The sequence below is a fragment of the Haplochromis burtoni genome, unplaced genomic scaffold, assembly GCF_018398535.1.
Source record: "Haplochromis burtoni strain Fernald_Lab_line unplaced genomic scaffold, NCSU_Asbu1 Contig_752, whole genome shotgun sequence".
NCBI classification, from domain to species: Eukaryota; Metazoa; Chordata; class Actinopteri; order Cichliformes; family Cichlidae; genus Haplochromis; species Haplochromis burtoni.
In genome coordinates, this window is record NW_024583113.1 from 65338 (window position 1) to 80337 (window position 15000).

At 46.7% G+C, this 15000-nt stretch overlaps 3 protein-coding genes across 3 annotated transcripts in view; 2 read left to right on the plus strand and 1 right to left on the minus strand.

Annotated features, from left to right (window-relative positions):
* The window catches only part of rnf169 (ring finger protein 169), an 11071-nt gene extending 6919 nt beyond the window's left edge, over positions 1-4152 (minus strand). Inside the window, exons 1-5 of the mRNA XM_005950173.3 lie at positions 3751-4152; positions 2644-2714; positions 2236-2322; positions 2072-2166; positions 1883-1976 (exon numbers count right to left, since the gene is read on the minus strand). Coding sequence (XP_005950235.1) covers positions 1883-1976; positions 2072-2166; positions 2236-2322; positions 2644-2714; positions 3751-4045 — 642 coding nt within the window. The 5' untranslated portion in view covers positions 4046-4152. The remainder of the gene's footprint in view (positions 1-1882; positions 1977-2071; positions 2167-2235; positions 2323-2643; positions 2715-3750) is intronic.
* Positions 4153-4707: 555 nt separating this feature from the next.
* lipt2 (lipoyl(octanoyl) transferase 2) lies at positions 4708-7989 on the plus strand. The gene is made up of 4 exons (XM_014330256.2): positions 4708-4814; positions 5233-5751; positions 5829-5955; positions 7118-7989. The coding sequence occupies exons 2-4, from the start codon at positions 5443-5445 to the stop codon at positions 7408-7410; spliced, it is 729 nt and encodes a 242-aa protein (XP_014185742.1). The 5' UTR covers positions 4708-4814; positions 5233-5442; the 3' UTR covers positions 7411-7989.
* Positions 7990-11678: 3689 nt separating this feature from the next.
* Positions 11679-15000, plus strand: part of pgm2l1 (phosphoglucomutase 2-like 1) — an 11518-nt gene continuing 8196 nt past the window's right edge. Inside the window, exons 1-2 of the mRNA XM_042215547.1 lie at positions 11679-12054; positions 14932-15000. The exon at positions 14932-15000 is cut by the window's right edge and continues 99 nt beyond it. Coding sequence (XP_042071481.1) covers positions 11944-12054; positions 14932-15000 — 180 coding nt within the window. The 5' untranslated portion in view covers positions 11679-11943. The remainder of the gene's footprint in view (positions 12055-14931) is intronic.

A 15000-nucleotide genomic window follows, 5' to 3' on the forward strand; every position in this document is an offset into this window, starting at 1 on the left:
AGTCCGTTATTACACTCTTAAATCCTGCTACTTATTCCTGCGTCTTTTGGGATCTTACAAAGCTTCAAACGACGCGTCGACTATTAAATCAGTCGACGACGATGTTGATAGTCGACTAATCGTGGCAGCCCTAGTGGGGTTGTACGTTTCCGGTAGCTTTATTTTGCGGTCAATCGCTACTGCGAAGGTGGACTCCAAAATCATGTCCAAAACACGAAAACGGAAAGATGGCGTTAAGTTACAAAGAGCAGAGGTGGGAACACTCACCACTGCTGTGTCATAAAAAAAAAAAATCAGATGATCAGTTTTGACGTTTGAAGCGTGCAGATCGATTGGTTGTTTACGTCACTCAACACAAGCAGAACTGCATCACTGCAGCAGAAGCACATCTCTGTATACAGACAGTTCTTATGATTTAAACAGGCAAATGTTCAGCACTCAAACTGCAGGTGAACAACAGTCAAAGCCAGATGTTTCCCCGTTATGTTCATACCAGTACACACCTACACAGCATGTCAACAAACTATGAAAAAAAGCCACAAAAAAATAAATGAATGATTGCTGGTAAGGGTTTCTATAGGTTAGTATTCAGGGGTATGTTGTGACTTGCCTTCAAAATTACAGCGGTCCCTCGCTATAACTCCCTAACTCGCTATAACGCGGTTCACCTGCAGATTTTTTGTGTGCAATTTTGCATTTTTTTTTTTACAGCACATTGCGTTCGGCTGCAGACCATTGTTGATCTCCTCCGTGCCGTCTCTCCTGTACAGTACAGAATCGCTACATCGATCGCTGATTCATTGATTCATTAATGATTGATTGATGTTGGATTCTCTCTCAGCTGCTCTATTCTCATGTTCTGGACCCGAAAACACGGTTTGATCTTTGGTTTCATCCTATAATACTGGACTTATTTTTCTATGAAGGTTTGAACTTTGAGAGTTTAAACAAGAGAGAAAAGTGTGAAAATGTTCCTGCCTGTCTGAGAAAAGTGTATAAAGTGTAGTGAGGGGCTTAAAACATCTCAAATAATTGTAAAAAATAAAGCTGGGCACTTCACGGATTTCACCTGTTGCTGGTTATTTTTAGAACACCGGCGATAAACGAGGGGCCGCTGTATACAAACACTCAAAATAAAACATTTGAATCCTTTCTCTCTTTTGCTTTGAGGCGTGGGGGAAAATATCGACACGTCGACGAACATCATCTACAGATATATTCAGTAAATTCCCACGACATCTTGAGAAATGTAAATCGCCGCTTGATTCATCCATTTGGTTGACTTGTTTTGGAAAACCCGACCGTAAACAAGACGTGAATATCACACTGGAAACGAGGCGCCCTACAGGAGTTTCCCCACCGGAAGTAGCACACGGTGCACCGAGTCTATTGGCATGTGACACGAACACTAAGACAAAGGTGCACGTCGAAGCAAAGATATGCCTGCAGCTCACTCTGTGGCTTTTCGTCACACTCGGGGAACGCAGCGTTGTTTTTGTAGCCATCTCCTTTGATGTAGCGTTTCAAAAATGGCGGTTTTGATTTTACTGAACGAGAAGCTCTCACGACTCATCCAGTGACGCTACTGACCAGCCAATCATGTAGTCTGATGAAGTCACATTTTATTACCTGCTCGGACCGCTTGGAACCCGACCAGGTACTATGACCTAAAGGTAACCCTGAAAACTGGGGCTAATCGTGCCGAGCAGGTTCTAATGGCAGAGGGGCTTAACGATCCTTCTCCCCGCAGACTGAACCTGGATGGCTCCTGAAGCATACAGTAATCTGATTACACTCTCTAACACAGCCTGATAAAACACTATTTCTTCTGAAGTTCCCACAGACGGGAGTCTTGATCACATGACATGACTGTCTCACGTACCCGGTCCATCACGGCTGCCGGCTGGGTGACAAGTTTCATCTTTCCTCCTCCATCCTCCACAGGATCAGTGCAGCTCCTGCTCCTCTGACAACTCCTAAAGAATAAACACAGAGGTCAGAGGTCACACCCCTGTAGTCTGTGGTACGTTCACTGTCTGTAAAAGGAATAGGACAGGGTGGTTGTGCTCACCCAGCGGATGAGTTTTTGGTTTTCCTGATGAAGGCTGAGATGTTTCGGATCCTCCTGCTGATCGGCTCCTCGTTCTCGGAGTCAGACAGGACGCCCTGAGGAGGGACAACAGCTAGTTAAGATAGCTGCTGCAGGATGAAAACATTCAGCCTGTCATCACTCACCGGATCTTCATCACGACGGACTGACTCGTCTTTACAGTTCAGAGAGCTCCTCCTCTTCACCTCCTCTCTGTCGTCACACAGCAGCAGCTGAAACACAGAGGGGTTAAAGTTTATTTCGAGGCTAAAACACAAAGATTCTCCTGTCTCCGCGAGACGACGCAGCATCTGCGAGGGTATATCGAGACTCACAGTGGAAACTTTGAGAGAGAGGTGACTGCTTAGAGAGAAAACTTAATGTAAACTTAATGTAAACTCAAATTAAAGCCAAAGTTCTCAAGTTTGATATCAGCAACCTGCAGAGCTCTGCTTTTCTTCCTCAGCAATAAAACACTCAGCAGGCTCGGTCGGCTGTGACGAGCTTAACCACTCACAGGTGATCACAGGTTTACCTGCAGCTCTCTGACTCACCTTGTGTTTCCCGCTCGGGCCTGAAGGAGCGTCGGCAGACTTCGGGATGAGCACCGGAGAGACGAAGAACTCTAAAGGAACACAGCCAAAGAGAAAACAGTCAAAAAAGCCACGCCCCTAATAATTTAAAGGCTTAATACAATTTAAACAGGTGACTTTGACTACTAAAATTCTACTGTTCACTTCCTGTCTTAAAACTTTGTAATAACGAGCTCGGTGCACGTGCAGTAAACCTGTGAGCTCACAGCTCGGGCACAGTTTGCTCTACTCTTGGCTATCTGTGATGTCAGAGAGACACGACAGAAGCCCAGCATCAGACAAACAGGGATTATTGTGAACTGTGGATCACACAAAGCTGCTCAGATACAAGGAAAAATGCTAAAGGTGTCAGTATTGGGTCAATGAATAAAACATAAAACATGATCACCATCAGCACCTTCTGACTCCATCCAACACACATGAAGCCACTGAGTCTCACCCGAGCTTTCTTATGTAAGAACTGCTGTTCACAGTGGTCAGTGCAAGTCAAAGAGTACTTACAGTATTTTTGGTTCTCCTGCTGTGTCCTGCTCTAAGTACTAGTAATAACCCCCTTGGGCTTTTCCAGCCAGTCACTGCTAACAGAGTCCACGCAGTAATACCTCCAGTACTACTAGTACTGCAGTAACTCAACTCCTCCTCCAGCTGTACATGTCTGGACACATTCCCCATCTGCAGACCTGAGCAGTGCCACATGACATGTGACCCTGCTGCCTATACCTGTGATCAGGTGAGGTCACTGTGAGCAGTCACGTGTCCTCTGAGGGCTGTTTCCATGGTTTTCTCATTGATTTGTGTCCACACGTTGACCTGTGATTGAGCCTGTAGCTCCATACAAAACTCCATAAAGAAAAGCGGGGATTTTTACGCCTGCAGCTACCACACTTCATAAATGTTTTTCACGTAAAACTAACCTTTAACATTCTTAAAACCGCGCGCTGCTCACGTTAAACTTTATTAAAGTTGATTTCATTTAAATTCCCGCTGTTTTCTGCCGTTAAACAAACACCCTGCAGCGGTGTGATACAGCGATATCTGCACGGGCGATTCCCCGAGAAGCTCACCGACCTCTCCGGCTGTCGCAGTCCCTCCCGCCCGGCCTACTGCTGCTACTCTCGTGGTCGCTCCTCCCGCGGAGCCGCTCCTCGCTGCCGGAGTGTCTGCAGGCTAGGCAGAGCGGACAGGCCAGGTGTCTGCCGGCCGGGCTGCCTCCGGTCTCCGCGCACGCCATGCACTTCTTGGATTCGTACTCGGGTGGGCTGGACCCGGACCGGCACCGAGCTGCGAGCCCGGCCCGGGACGTGCCGGCGGCCGTGGCGCTGGCCGGTCTCCCAGGCCGTTCGGCAGACCCTGCGGTCGCCATCTTCCCTGGTGAGTCTTCTCTCTCCGGTCCGCTCTCAAAACAAACCCCGCCCTGCCGCCGCCGAAACAGCGCGAGCGCAGAGGAGTGGACGCGCGTGCAGCCCGCCAACCGGAGCCGCTGAATCACAGCGGCGCGAGCCTCCTCTGACGTCAGGTGTCGACTTCAAAATAAAACTAAGTCGTTGCATTTTATTGTGCATTTCCAAATTTAGAAAATAAAAAAAAATAACTTGATGGTAGTCTGTAAAAAAAACAAACATGTAAAATATGTAGCAAAATGTGCTTTGAAAATCAAAGCTGCTAAATATGTCTCTTTCTGTTGGGGCTGAGTTTGTGATTTTTAGTGTGTGGTTTAACAGCATTATTTTCAATAAACATAAATTGCAAGACAAAGAAATCGCTACTTAGAAAGTAAACATTGGCAAAATAAAGACGGAGGGATGAGAAGTAATAAAATTAAAAACAAGACGGCCAACATATTGTAATTTACCTGTTGTGAATTTATTTTCTCATGAAAGAGAGCAGATCTTTGGCAATTTAAATTTTGTTGCCTTAATATGAATCTAATTTTTCAACTCAAGAAATGATATTTATTAATTTGACAAAACTGCGAGATTAAAAAATAAGTCGATAATAATTCAGTTTTATTATGAAAAACTTTAGGTTCCGGTTAATGGCAAGACGGCGCTGTACAACCGGAAGACGTCATCAGTCTCACAGCTGTAGAAGAAGAGCGGGTCGTGGTAGAGGAGCGTACAGAAGTTAGACAGGTGATGGTTTTGATAAAGTATTTTGATAAATTAATAAACTAACGAAATAATCACGTAGAGACACGGCGGAGGGATTTGCTTCCCATTCAGAGATGTACTGCGGTTTGCTTTGACCGTGTCACTGAGGTCAGAGCGCACAGTGCCCGCGAGCAGAAGCTCCACCTCGATTTTATTTTTAGTTTTCTGCTTTGTGAGTTTATAATGTGTGAATTGAAGCAGCCGATTTGTCTGTGAGTAGCTGAGGTTTGTGTCGTTTGGATTATGTTCGGAGAAATGTCCCAGGATCTCTGCTGAACTAAGGGAATCTAAAAACTGCGATATTCTAGGGCAGCTTGTGAACTCTCGGTTCAGGTCCTGGGAACATGAGCATGCATGTACATGTGCTGTGACACTAAAGCTAATGTGCTGCTGGTTTCAGATAACCAGATGGAGGATCTTTGCTCCTGACGGAACCCATCCACTGTATAAGTCACAGCAGACACCTGTGTCACCATCCACCTGTCAATCAAAGTGGCCACGCCCCTAGTCATGCAGCCTTTAAGGCTGGATACATTTTAAACAGGTTACAAGTAACAAAACTAAACATTTGTGCAACTAACAGTCTGGATTGGTCTGGTGTCAGTCCCAGATGCGGGGCGGCCAGCCGCTGGTGGAGGTGGTCCGCCTGGGCCTGGTCTCCTATCAGGAGGCTCTGCGACTGCAGCAGGTCTATGTGAACCGGCACCGGTCCGGCCCTGCTCACGCTCTGCTGCTGTGTGAGCACCCGCCGGTCTACACCACCGGGATCCGCCACAAACCCTACCCCGAGCCCCTGCTGGACCAACTGCGCCTGCTGGGGGCCGATGTGGCCCGGGCAAACCGGGGAGGACTCATCACCTTCCACGGGCCGGGACAACTGGTCTGCTACCCAGTCTTGAACCTGTGCAGCTTCAAGAAGGTCTGAGCTGACGTGGGAGTGAGATTGGTGTGTTTTTATCAGAGCCGAACTTATTTTAATGTTTTCTGTTCTCTCAGAGCGTGCGGTGGTACGTCGATCAGCTGGAGCAGACCGTCATCGCACTCTGCAGCAGGTTCGCCATCCGAGCTACGACGTCCCCTCACACGGGAGTTTGGGTCGGAGACAATAAGATCTGCGCCATCGGTACGACTGCGTCGCTCTGAGCCTGAATCACCAACCATGTGTTCACTGACTGTGTGGCTGCTTTTTAAAACCAATAATTACCAATAATCAGACACGAGCAGCTGATTAATCCAGGCTACAGGTGGAGTTCACCAGGTTTATTGGGATCAGCAGCAGTCACCTCAGGATGCTTTATTTATACTGCGAGGTATAGACCTACAGTCACACAGCACTGACGCTTTGGATCAGGGTCCAGTTTGATCTCAGCTGGGCCAGAACCAGGACTGTCATAGAGCTGAAACCATAAAGTCCAGTAAAAACTCATTTTAAGCCCCAGTTACAGAAGGGTGGATAAACATTCTGTAGGAAGATTGATCCTTGGCCTCTTCCTGTTGTTGTCATAATGGTGTCAAACCAACGCTGCCGGTCTTCCTTCTGTTCTTCGCACGCTGATGTGAAGAACAGAAGAGACGTGACGTGTCTGAAATAAGCGAGTCGCAGGTCCTTCAGTCTGATGAAATCCATTTCCGGCACCACTATTCAAAAGCACTGATTCTGTCCTGTTTTCTTACTTCCTTGTCTTTAGGTGACGATGGACAAAGTCACACTGCCTTCTTTCCATTGGCACACAAATGTCCAGACACACTGAGTCCTTTCTCTTAGCCACAAGTGTGGTTTATGGTTAAGTTATTGTGTCATTAGGAGAGCGGACCTTACACGTGACGGGAAAAAGATCGAGACAAGAATGAAACCACCACCGTGAAAAATCCTCAGTTTAAAAATTTTCAGTTCAATTCAATTTTATTTACAAAGCGCCATCTGCTGGCCGTTAGGGGTCGCAGCAGGTGGCCGACCACCAATCTCTGCAGGTGCTGTTCACCTGTTAAAGGCTGTCAGCGAGCGTGAGGGTGAGGTCATGTGACCTAAAGGCCGCTCGCATAGACGGAACAGTTTTACTGGCTGGACTCAGGTGTGGTATGACAGTGCGCTGGCCCACGGAGGTAAAGAGGTGAAACATGCTCTTCATATCTGTTGGTCAGGTGTGAGGTTGGTAACATGTTTATGTCAGTGTGTGCGTGTTTCATTTAATCGCTACCACATTCAGCAGGACTCTAACGCAGCTGCTTGCTCTCCAGCACGTCCTGTGTAAGAATTGCCTGAATGACGGCTGTCGTGTTTTCAGGAATACACTGTGGCCGCTACATCACGTCTCACGGTCTGGCGCTGAACTGCTGCACCGACCTGTCGTGGTTCGACCACATCGTTCCGTGTGGGATTGAAGGGAAAGGCGTGACGTCGCTGAGCGCCGAGCTGCGGAGACACGCTAGCGTGGAGGAGGTCGTCCCTCACCTGCTGCACGCCTTCACGCAGCAGTTCAACTGTCAGTTGACTGAGGCAGCGCAGGACGGCGGCGAGTCACCGACGCCTGTGACATCAGCAGGAACCTCAGCACTCACTAACCTGAAGGATAACTGAGCACACACTTTCTGATATGCACGTGCTGAGCAGTTTTGGTATCATCATCATCATCAGTGCCTGACCTGTAACTGACGGAGAGCGTGTGGGCGGAGCTTCTCAGAGCTCTTTTCTGGTCTTGGTGTTGATATTTTCAATATTAGGCTCACAGGGTGACAGTGCCCTCACTTTACACTGCAATAAAAAACTGAGTGAAAGGACAGAAAAGTTTTCATTTATTAAATTTTCCTTCCAGTGACTGGCAGAGCCCCTCCCCGCTGAAACAAAGCTTTGAGCTGGACCAGGTGTGCTGCTCTGGATCAAAGCTCGCTTTGACTTCTTTGATCTAACAGCTGTTTTTATAATGCTGGATGAAGGAGGTCTGTTCACATTCATCTGTGTTTATTTAATGGCTTCACAGCTCATTTGCATATTCACACTTGAATACACAAAAAAGGTGTCAGAGTGTCTGTGATGTGTTAAAGTGTGGTCTCCAGCAGGGGCGGAGCGGGGGGGTGGCTTACTGGGCTTAAGCCCGGGGTCTTTTGGAGTGTAATTTTTTCATAGTTAGATGCCCGGCTGACAACTGTATAAAACAAAAAGTGCAAGCAATATTCGAAGCACATAGTGCACACTGTGGGAATTTACGACTGTGCGTGAATCCCCCCTGATATTGGTATGATCCGAGCTCAGGCACTAAGCGACTGAGCGAGGGGGCGGGGCAGCTGCTGCCTGTGAGTGCGCTGTTGGAGAAATGGAGCCAGCTTAAGTTTGACCAGGTACCAAAGCAAAGCATTCGTACCGTACAAATAATGTAAATATGACGGTGCATCACGAAAGATTGATATCAAACTGATCACTTGACCAATATTACGTTACTCGCTCTTCAAGTGAATCAACAAATGGCGAAATGAGAAGCCGAACAAATGCTATTTTTTTTAGAGAGTCTTAGCTTACGTGTGTTTATTTCATATTTTCAGTTCTTACCCTCCCCGACTAAATCGGTTTCAGTTATGTACTGAAACATAAGAATGGACATTAGAGGCTTCTTTCAAAGAAAAAACTCAGGTAGATGTTATTTTATATATTATGCTTTGTATGTCATCCAGGTCTTAGAGTGTTGGGCCCGCTGAGCCTTGTCCACAAACTTGTAAACCTCTTCTAAGATTGGAGAGGGTAGAAGGATTTCCAGTTCCTGCAGGGTCTGGCTGATCTTGATCTGGAGGGCATCTATGGTGAAATGGACCTGTCTTATCCTTTCACTTAAAAGGTGATTTTGTGCTCTCTGTAGAATCAAGTCTGCTCTGTATCCCCTGACAGTGGATCCAAGGCGCAGGCTCTTAGGAACAACTCTGCTTTGTCTACATCTTGGGTTGAAACGGAGATGGTTCCTATAATCCACTAGTTTCCTTGATTCCCTTTCATACTCCCGCACCAGTTGAAGGGTGTTGTTAATTAATAAGAAAACTCCAGACGACTCCATCCTGAGCTGAAGAAGCTTCTGATTGGTTCGTAGAGTCCATGTGAGTAAACTGGTGGCACAGCTGTGGATGCATGTAAGGCAAAACACAGAGCCTGTTTCTGTGACATGGGAACATCAGGAGATGTCAACAAAACAGCAGGAACAGAACTGTGGAGCTCCATAAGTGTGGCTCAGTTTGAATACAATTTGGTGCCATTTACAAGAAACACAGACAGTTTCTCTCTTTACTCTTAAAGTTAACAAATATGTTTTTATATTTATCTAAAAAAATAAACATTTAGTCTGATTTGATGTTACAATTAAAAAAGTGTTTTTATCTGAAGAGTTTGTAAATATCTGGTTTCAACTGTATGTTTGATGATTGTCAGCACAGAGAGAGAGAGAGGAACAGAGATGAACAAGAGCAGGTGAGACACACATGTTAGTCAAATGGTCGTTTACCAAAAGTATCAGCGTATCACAGGTCCTCATGTATCTCATACCTCGTGTTTCTTTTTAGGTTTGCTATTTTTCAAATTCTATATTTATTAAGTTCTGCAGCTTGTTTGCACAACGAGGCTAAATAATTCTATAAACTTTTCTCAATCTAAATATTGTACTTTGGTAGAATTAAACAATAAGTGTAGTGCAGGTCTATGATGATTTTTAGTGCTGCTATCATCTAGTTCTGATTCTGGTTCTGTCTTGGTTAAGTCCTCAGTAGTCCTGATTTTGGACTGTTGTAGTCCTGTTTTAATTCAGGATCAGTTCTGGGTCTGGTTGGATTGGGGTTTAGTCCTCGTGTCTTGATACAGCCCTGACTTTGTTCTGCCTCGCTGCTTAATTAAAAAACTAGTTTAAGGTGTCCTGCACATGTGATATATTTTTTTCCCTATATGAAGTCATTCTTTTTTAACAAAACTCAAAACACAGCCTATTAATCTTTCAGTCATTTCTAACCCCCCCCCCAAAAAAAGAAAAAATCCCACATGCATACCACCCTTTAGGGCTAAGCCCCGGGTGTTTCAAATGTCTGGCTCCGCCTCTGGTCTCCAGTAAGGTGTCAGGCAGCCGTTACTGCTCACGGAGTCTCACTGATGGCCGAGGTGAGTATTTATAACGGGAGAGGTCAGCTTTGCACGCTTCACAGTTCAGAATAATCCTTAATCTGACAGTGGACGTCGGTCCAGCTTCTGTCTGAAACAAGCTGTTTTAGCTCATCCCCCTTTAAGAAACGTTTCTTCTGATTGGCTGTTCCTCACCGAGGTTTAATCTCTGGCTGCTCTTCTACGTCTGTGAAAGTACAAAATCTGACAAAAGTTTAGAGCAGCCAGAGCTTCACTGCTCATCATTAAATCCAGAATTGAATTCAAAATCCTGCTCCTCACATACAAGGTCTTAAATAGTCAGGCCCCATCTTATCTTAATGACCCTGTAGTACCATATCACCCGATGCATTGAGTTTTTCCTTTCCAGTCACCTTTCTCACTCACTATGTGTTAACAGACCTCTCTGCACTGAATCATATCTGTTATTAACCTCTGTCTCTCTTCCACAGCATGTCTTTATCCTGTCTTCCTTCTCTCACCCCAACCAATCACAGCAGATGGCCCCGCCCCTCCCTGAGCCTGGTTCTGCCGGAGGTTTCTTCCTGTTAAAAGGGAGTTTTTCCTTCCCACTGTTGCCAAAGTGCTGCTCATAGGGGTCATATGATTGTTTGTCTGTATTATTGTAGGGTCTTTACTGTACGTTATAAAGGACTCTGAGGTGACTGTTTGGTGCTATATGAATTAAGTTGAATGAAATTATTAGAAACTTTTGTCATGTTTAATATGAACATCCACCTCAGGAAAATGACATGTGTAATGGGAAATTAAAAAAAAGCAAACGTCCATTTTGCAAAACACTTTGCGTTCACATACAGTTTTCATTTCATTTAACAAATTGACTTTTGTACTGTTCAGGTTTCCCCATTCTTCTCTTAACTTGAAATTTCTAAAGTATGGTGCCTCATTTGGTAAAATTGGAAAGGAACTCTGTTGCACAGCACATCACCAGGACTGAACTGCCAGCCATGCAGGATCTTTATAGGCAGCGCTGCATGAGGAAGACGCAGCGGGTCCTCTCTGATCCCAGCCACCCCAGTCAGACCTTTCACACTCCTGCCGTCCAGCAGGCAGTTCAGGAGCATTCAGACCCGCACTAGCAGACAGAGACAGTTTTCACCCAAAAGCCATCAGACTGCTGACATTCCACACTCACTACCATCACAGGACTCTGCACACTGTCACTTCAACAAATGCCACTTAAATGCTCATTGCACAACCTGTAAATACCAACTTGTCTTAAATTCTCTAATATTTAATACTTTTTTCTCTCCTTTTCTCCTTTGCATTGTTATTATTATTAATCCTGTTAATTCCTGTTATTTTCTTCTTAATATAACTGCACACTCTGTATGCTCATGTAAAGCTGAGGAGCACAAGCCAAAGAATTTCATTATGGATAAATGTGGCTACACTGTTTATCTGAACATGACAGATAAGATAAGATAAGATAGAACTTTATTAATCCCTCGGGTGGGTTCCTCTGGGAAATTCGACTTCCAAAAAAAGCACAGCAACGACCGAAGTTACAGTTACAGAATTGTTATATATATATACACACACACACACACACACACACACATATATAAATACAGAGACAAATATAAATAAAATATACAAAGGGGATAAATAGACAAATAGATAAATAGACTTTTGTGCCGCTTCATGTGAAGCTTTCATTTTATTAACTAGCCGGAAATGAGGAGCCCTGCTTCTGCCGGTCTCTGTGAACTTCCGTGTAACTTAAGTAAGAAAGAAAATGCTTCTGTCGGCCTCCAGCGGTGATCTGGCGTCATTGTCGCTAACGTTTGGCCTCGGTGTGGGAAATTATACACGACTCCGGAGAGAGCTCAGCCGCACCAGCCATAACAGGCAGGCGGTGTGTGTGAGAAGTCCGAGTCGGAGGCGCTAGCCGCCGGGGAGCCAATAGCCTCCAACAGCGGGCAGACAGATGGCCGTGTGGCTCTTTGAGCGTTAGCTGTCAGCATGGAGGACGACAACGGACTCGACGGAGACCTGAACGCCAACGTCAGGTGTCAGAGGACCGGCGACCCGAAGCTTGACAAGGCGGTGCAGCACTGGTTAGCCTGGGACAGGGTGAGTCTGTGCCCGTTAGTCAGAAAGCCAAGCCGGGTGTAAGCAGGGAGCGCTGCACCAGACTTCGCTGACAAATCCGTCGATTAAAATATCACCACTTTTGGGCAGGGACATGTCACAGAAACATGTTTATGAGTTATGTTTTATAGATCATTGTAGTTGTGTGGAGAAATCGGCATACAAACTGATCCATGAAGCAGCGCTGTTTGCCATTAAACATAAACTTCATACAGCCTGAAGACGGGAAGCCGGTGTTGCAGCAGGTCTGAACTATAACAGTCATTTTAAGACTTTAGGTTGAAACTGTGAGCCGAATGAGCTAGCCCCCAAAATCTAGTAAGACGCATTTCCTACTTGAATTGTTTTCCGAAACAATAAAGTAAAATGATCAGTTTTTAAAGGGGAGGCGCGTCTGTCTCCGGGTCAGAGTATGCGTGGTGGCCGCAGTGCGGAGCTGCAGGTCGGCTGGCAGGAGCACCGCGGCTGCTCGGGGCGTGATGGAGATTACCTTTGTGGGTTACCGGAAGATTAACCGGCAGCGTGACTCAGCAGATTGAGTCAGAAAGGCCTTTCCGGTCAATAAACGTTCATCCATGGGTGAATATTGATCCTTTACTCGTCTTTATTCAGGAACCAGGTCACCGTGAGCTGCTGGATGATGCTCAGATCCAAACACATTTTAAAGCCAACATGTTTTACAACCATTTTAACTTTAAATGCAAATGAAAAATAAGCTTCGTGCCACCTCCTCATCCATACGTGGCCCCCAAACCAGCATGGTGGGACCAGAAGGTGACCCCAGGTGGCCAAGTCCATCCTTTTTGTACAGTTTTGGAAGAGCCAGCCATTTATGACATCTAGCAGGAAATTATTGTTGTAATGTGCACAGAGAGAAAAACCCGGGTGTGTGATGACGTCTGTGAAGGCTGCGCTGTAGCTTCAGCTCTGACACCACGACCATCCGTGTAGGTTCTTTACATGAAGCTGTTTGTTTCAGCTTTCTCTAATCTTAGACTCGTTGTTGTGGGTCAATCTTTTGTATGCGTCAGCAGCAAAATATACAATCAGAGGACCTGGGATCGATCCCTGAGGAACTCCATCTCCTGTGGTGAACAGTCAGACGAGTTTAGGTTTTGGATGCTGGCAGAGGATTTGGATCTGGGAATAGGTCACCATGGGTCACTGGCTCAGGCTGGTGTCGCAGAGTCCCGTCTCCAGAAGAAGGCAGAGCGAGGACGTCTCTAAAACACCGCACCTCGCTGGTTCATCCTGTTGCAGAACAAAGACGTGGTGCAACTTTGTGCAAGAACTACAACTGTTTGACTGTGAGCGAGACCTGCCTGCGCTCGTTATTGCTAATGTCTCGCTTCAGAAAGGTCAAAGGTTACTCCCAGCCACACCGTTTTATACTTGCTGTTTGAAGCTGTGGGCAAGTTCAAGAAGAAACCCGGAGCTACGCTGCTTGGCAGGAGACCAGAGGAAGTCCACTGTGACAGTGTTTCAGACTGGACTGGGTTTGAACCCCCCCCTCGCTCCCCAGTGTCGCCCTCCCAGTGTTCAGAGCTGTGTGGTCTGTAAAGGTCACGGCTGCCTTGAACTGCGCTTTAAATGTCAGCAGCCGGGAAAAGATTCCCACTCGCTGTTTGGCCTCTATCTTTATCCTGTGTGCAGAGAAACATGAATGAGGTCCATCCTTCGGCCTCTCGGAGCATCGGCTGCACATCAGCCGTGAGGCCCGTGAGCCTGCAGGGGCTCCGTCACTCAGAGTGCGTCCTAATGAAGACAGGAAGTGAGCACCCCACCACGGAGTACAGCAAACATGCACCGGGCACCTTTTCTAAATGTGTGTGATATTTTATCACCCACAGAGTGCGACCTCAGGTGATAATCTCATTTAATGTTTTTAATGAAACCTCTGTGAAGGTTCGGCTTCCTGTGTTTGTGCCTGTCGGGAGATTAGGCCTGCAGTCGTCGTCCTCTCGGCACATTTCCAGCAGGCCACAGATACAATAATCATAATCTGTGATCCACGTGTCACAGTGGAGGGTCAGGAATGATTTGGCGTACGGCCTTCATCAGCTTGTTAGAGCGTTTAACCGTCTCACGGAGTTCCTGCTCTTTACAAATAAAGATGCGTTTCTAACACGCTTCAAAGTGAATATTTGGTGTGAGCACCTTTATCCTTCAGCACAGCCTGAACCTCCCTGTTTCCCTTCTTTATCAGTGGCTTCCATGCAGCCGTCCCTCCACTGAGACCTTGGCTGTGTGTGAATACAGGGCGCTCACGTCCCTGTTGGGGGGGCGGGTAGTTTAAAAAGTCGAGTCCAGAGTTTTCAGGCTGCCGAGGTCAGACTGTTCTAAGAGCTCTGATTAAAGAGCAAGGTGAAAAACAGCAGACAGTGCAGCGCGAGAACGTTTCCGTCCTGGTGTCAGCGGTGGGCTTAACGAGGCCCACGAGACGTCCTTACTCCTGTGTGTCTGTAAGCGCACCGCACGTGCTCAGTCTGTGAGGTGAGGCCGAGCAGGCGGAGGCTTTGGACAAGTGTGTTTATGAAGAAGGGCTGGAACGCTGAAGACGCTTGGGCGGCTCACCTGAGCCAGGTGATGTGACCGTATTCACCCGGACTTCCACAGGTGTTTATGACGGCCGTGCAGTTTAGTTTGAAGGTCATCCCCAGATATCCATGTCCTCCCCACGGGGACGAGACGTCTGCCCCTGAATCAGCTTCAGTGATAACACTGTGTGTGTGTGTGTGTGTGTGTGTGTGTGTGTGTGTGTGTGTGTGTGTGTGAGAGAGAGCTGCTGTGAGTTGAGGGTGTGGTTTTACCTATGCAGGTGTGGTCAGAGGTGTGATGGTTTTCCATGCTGTGCTGCAGAACCAGTGGACCCGGGCTCAGGTGGAGTCTCTGGTGGGGGCGGGACGTGTCGATGACCTGAGGCGGAGA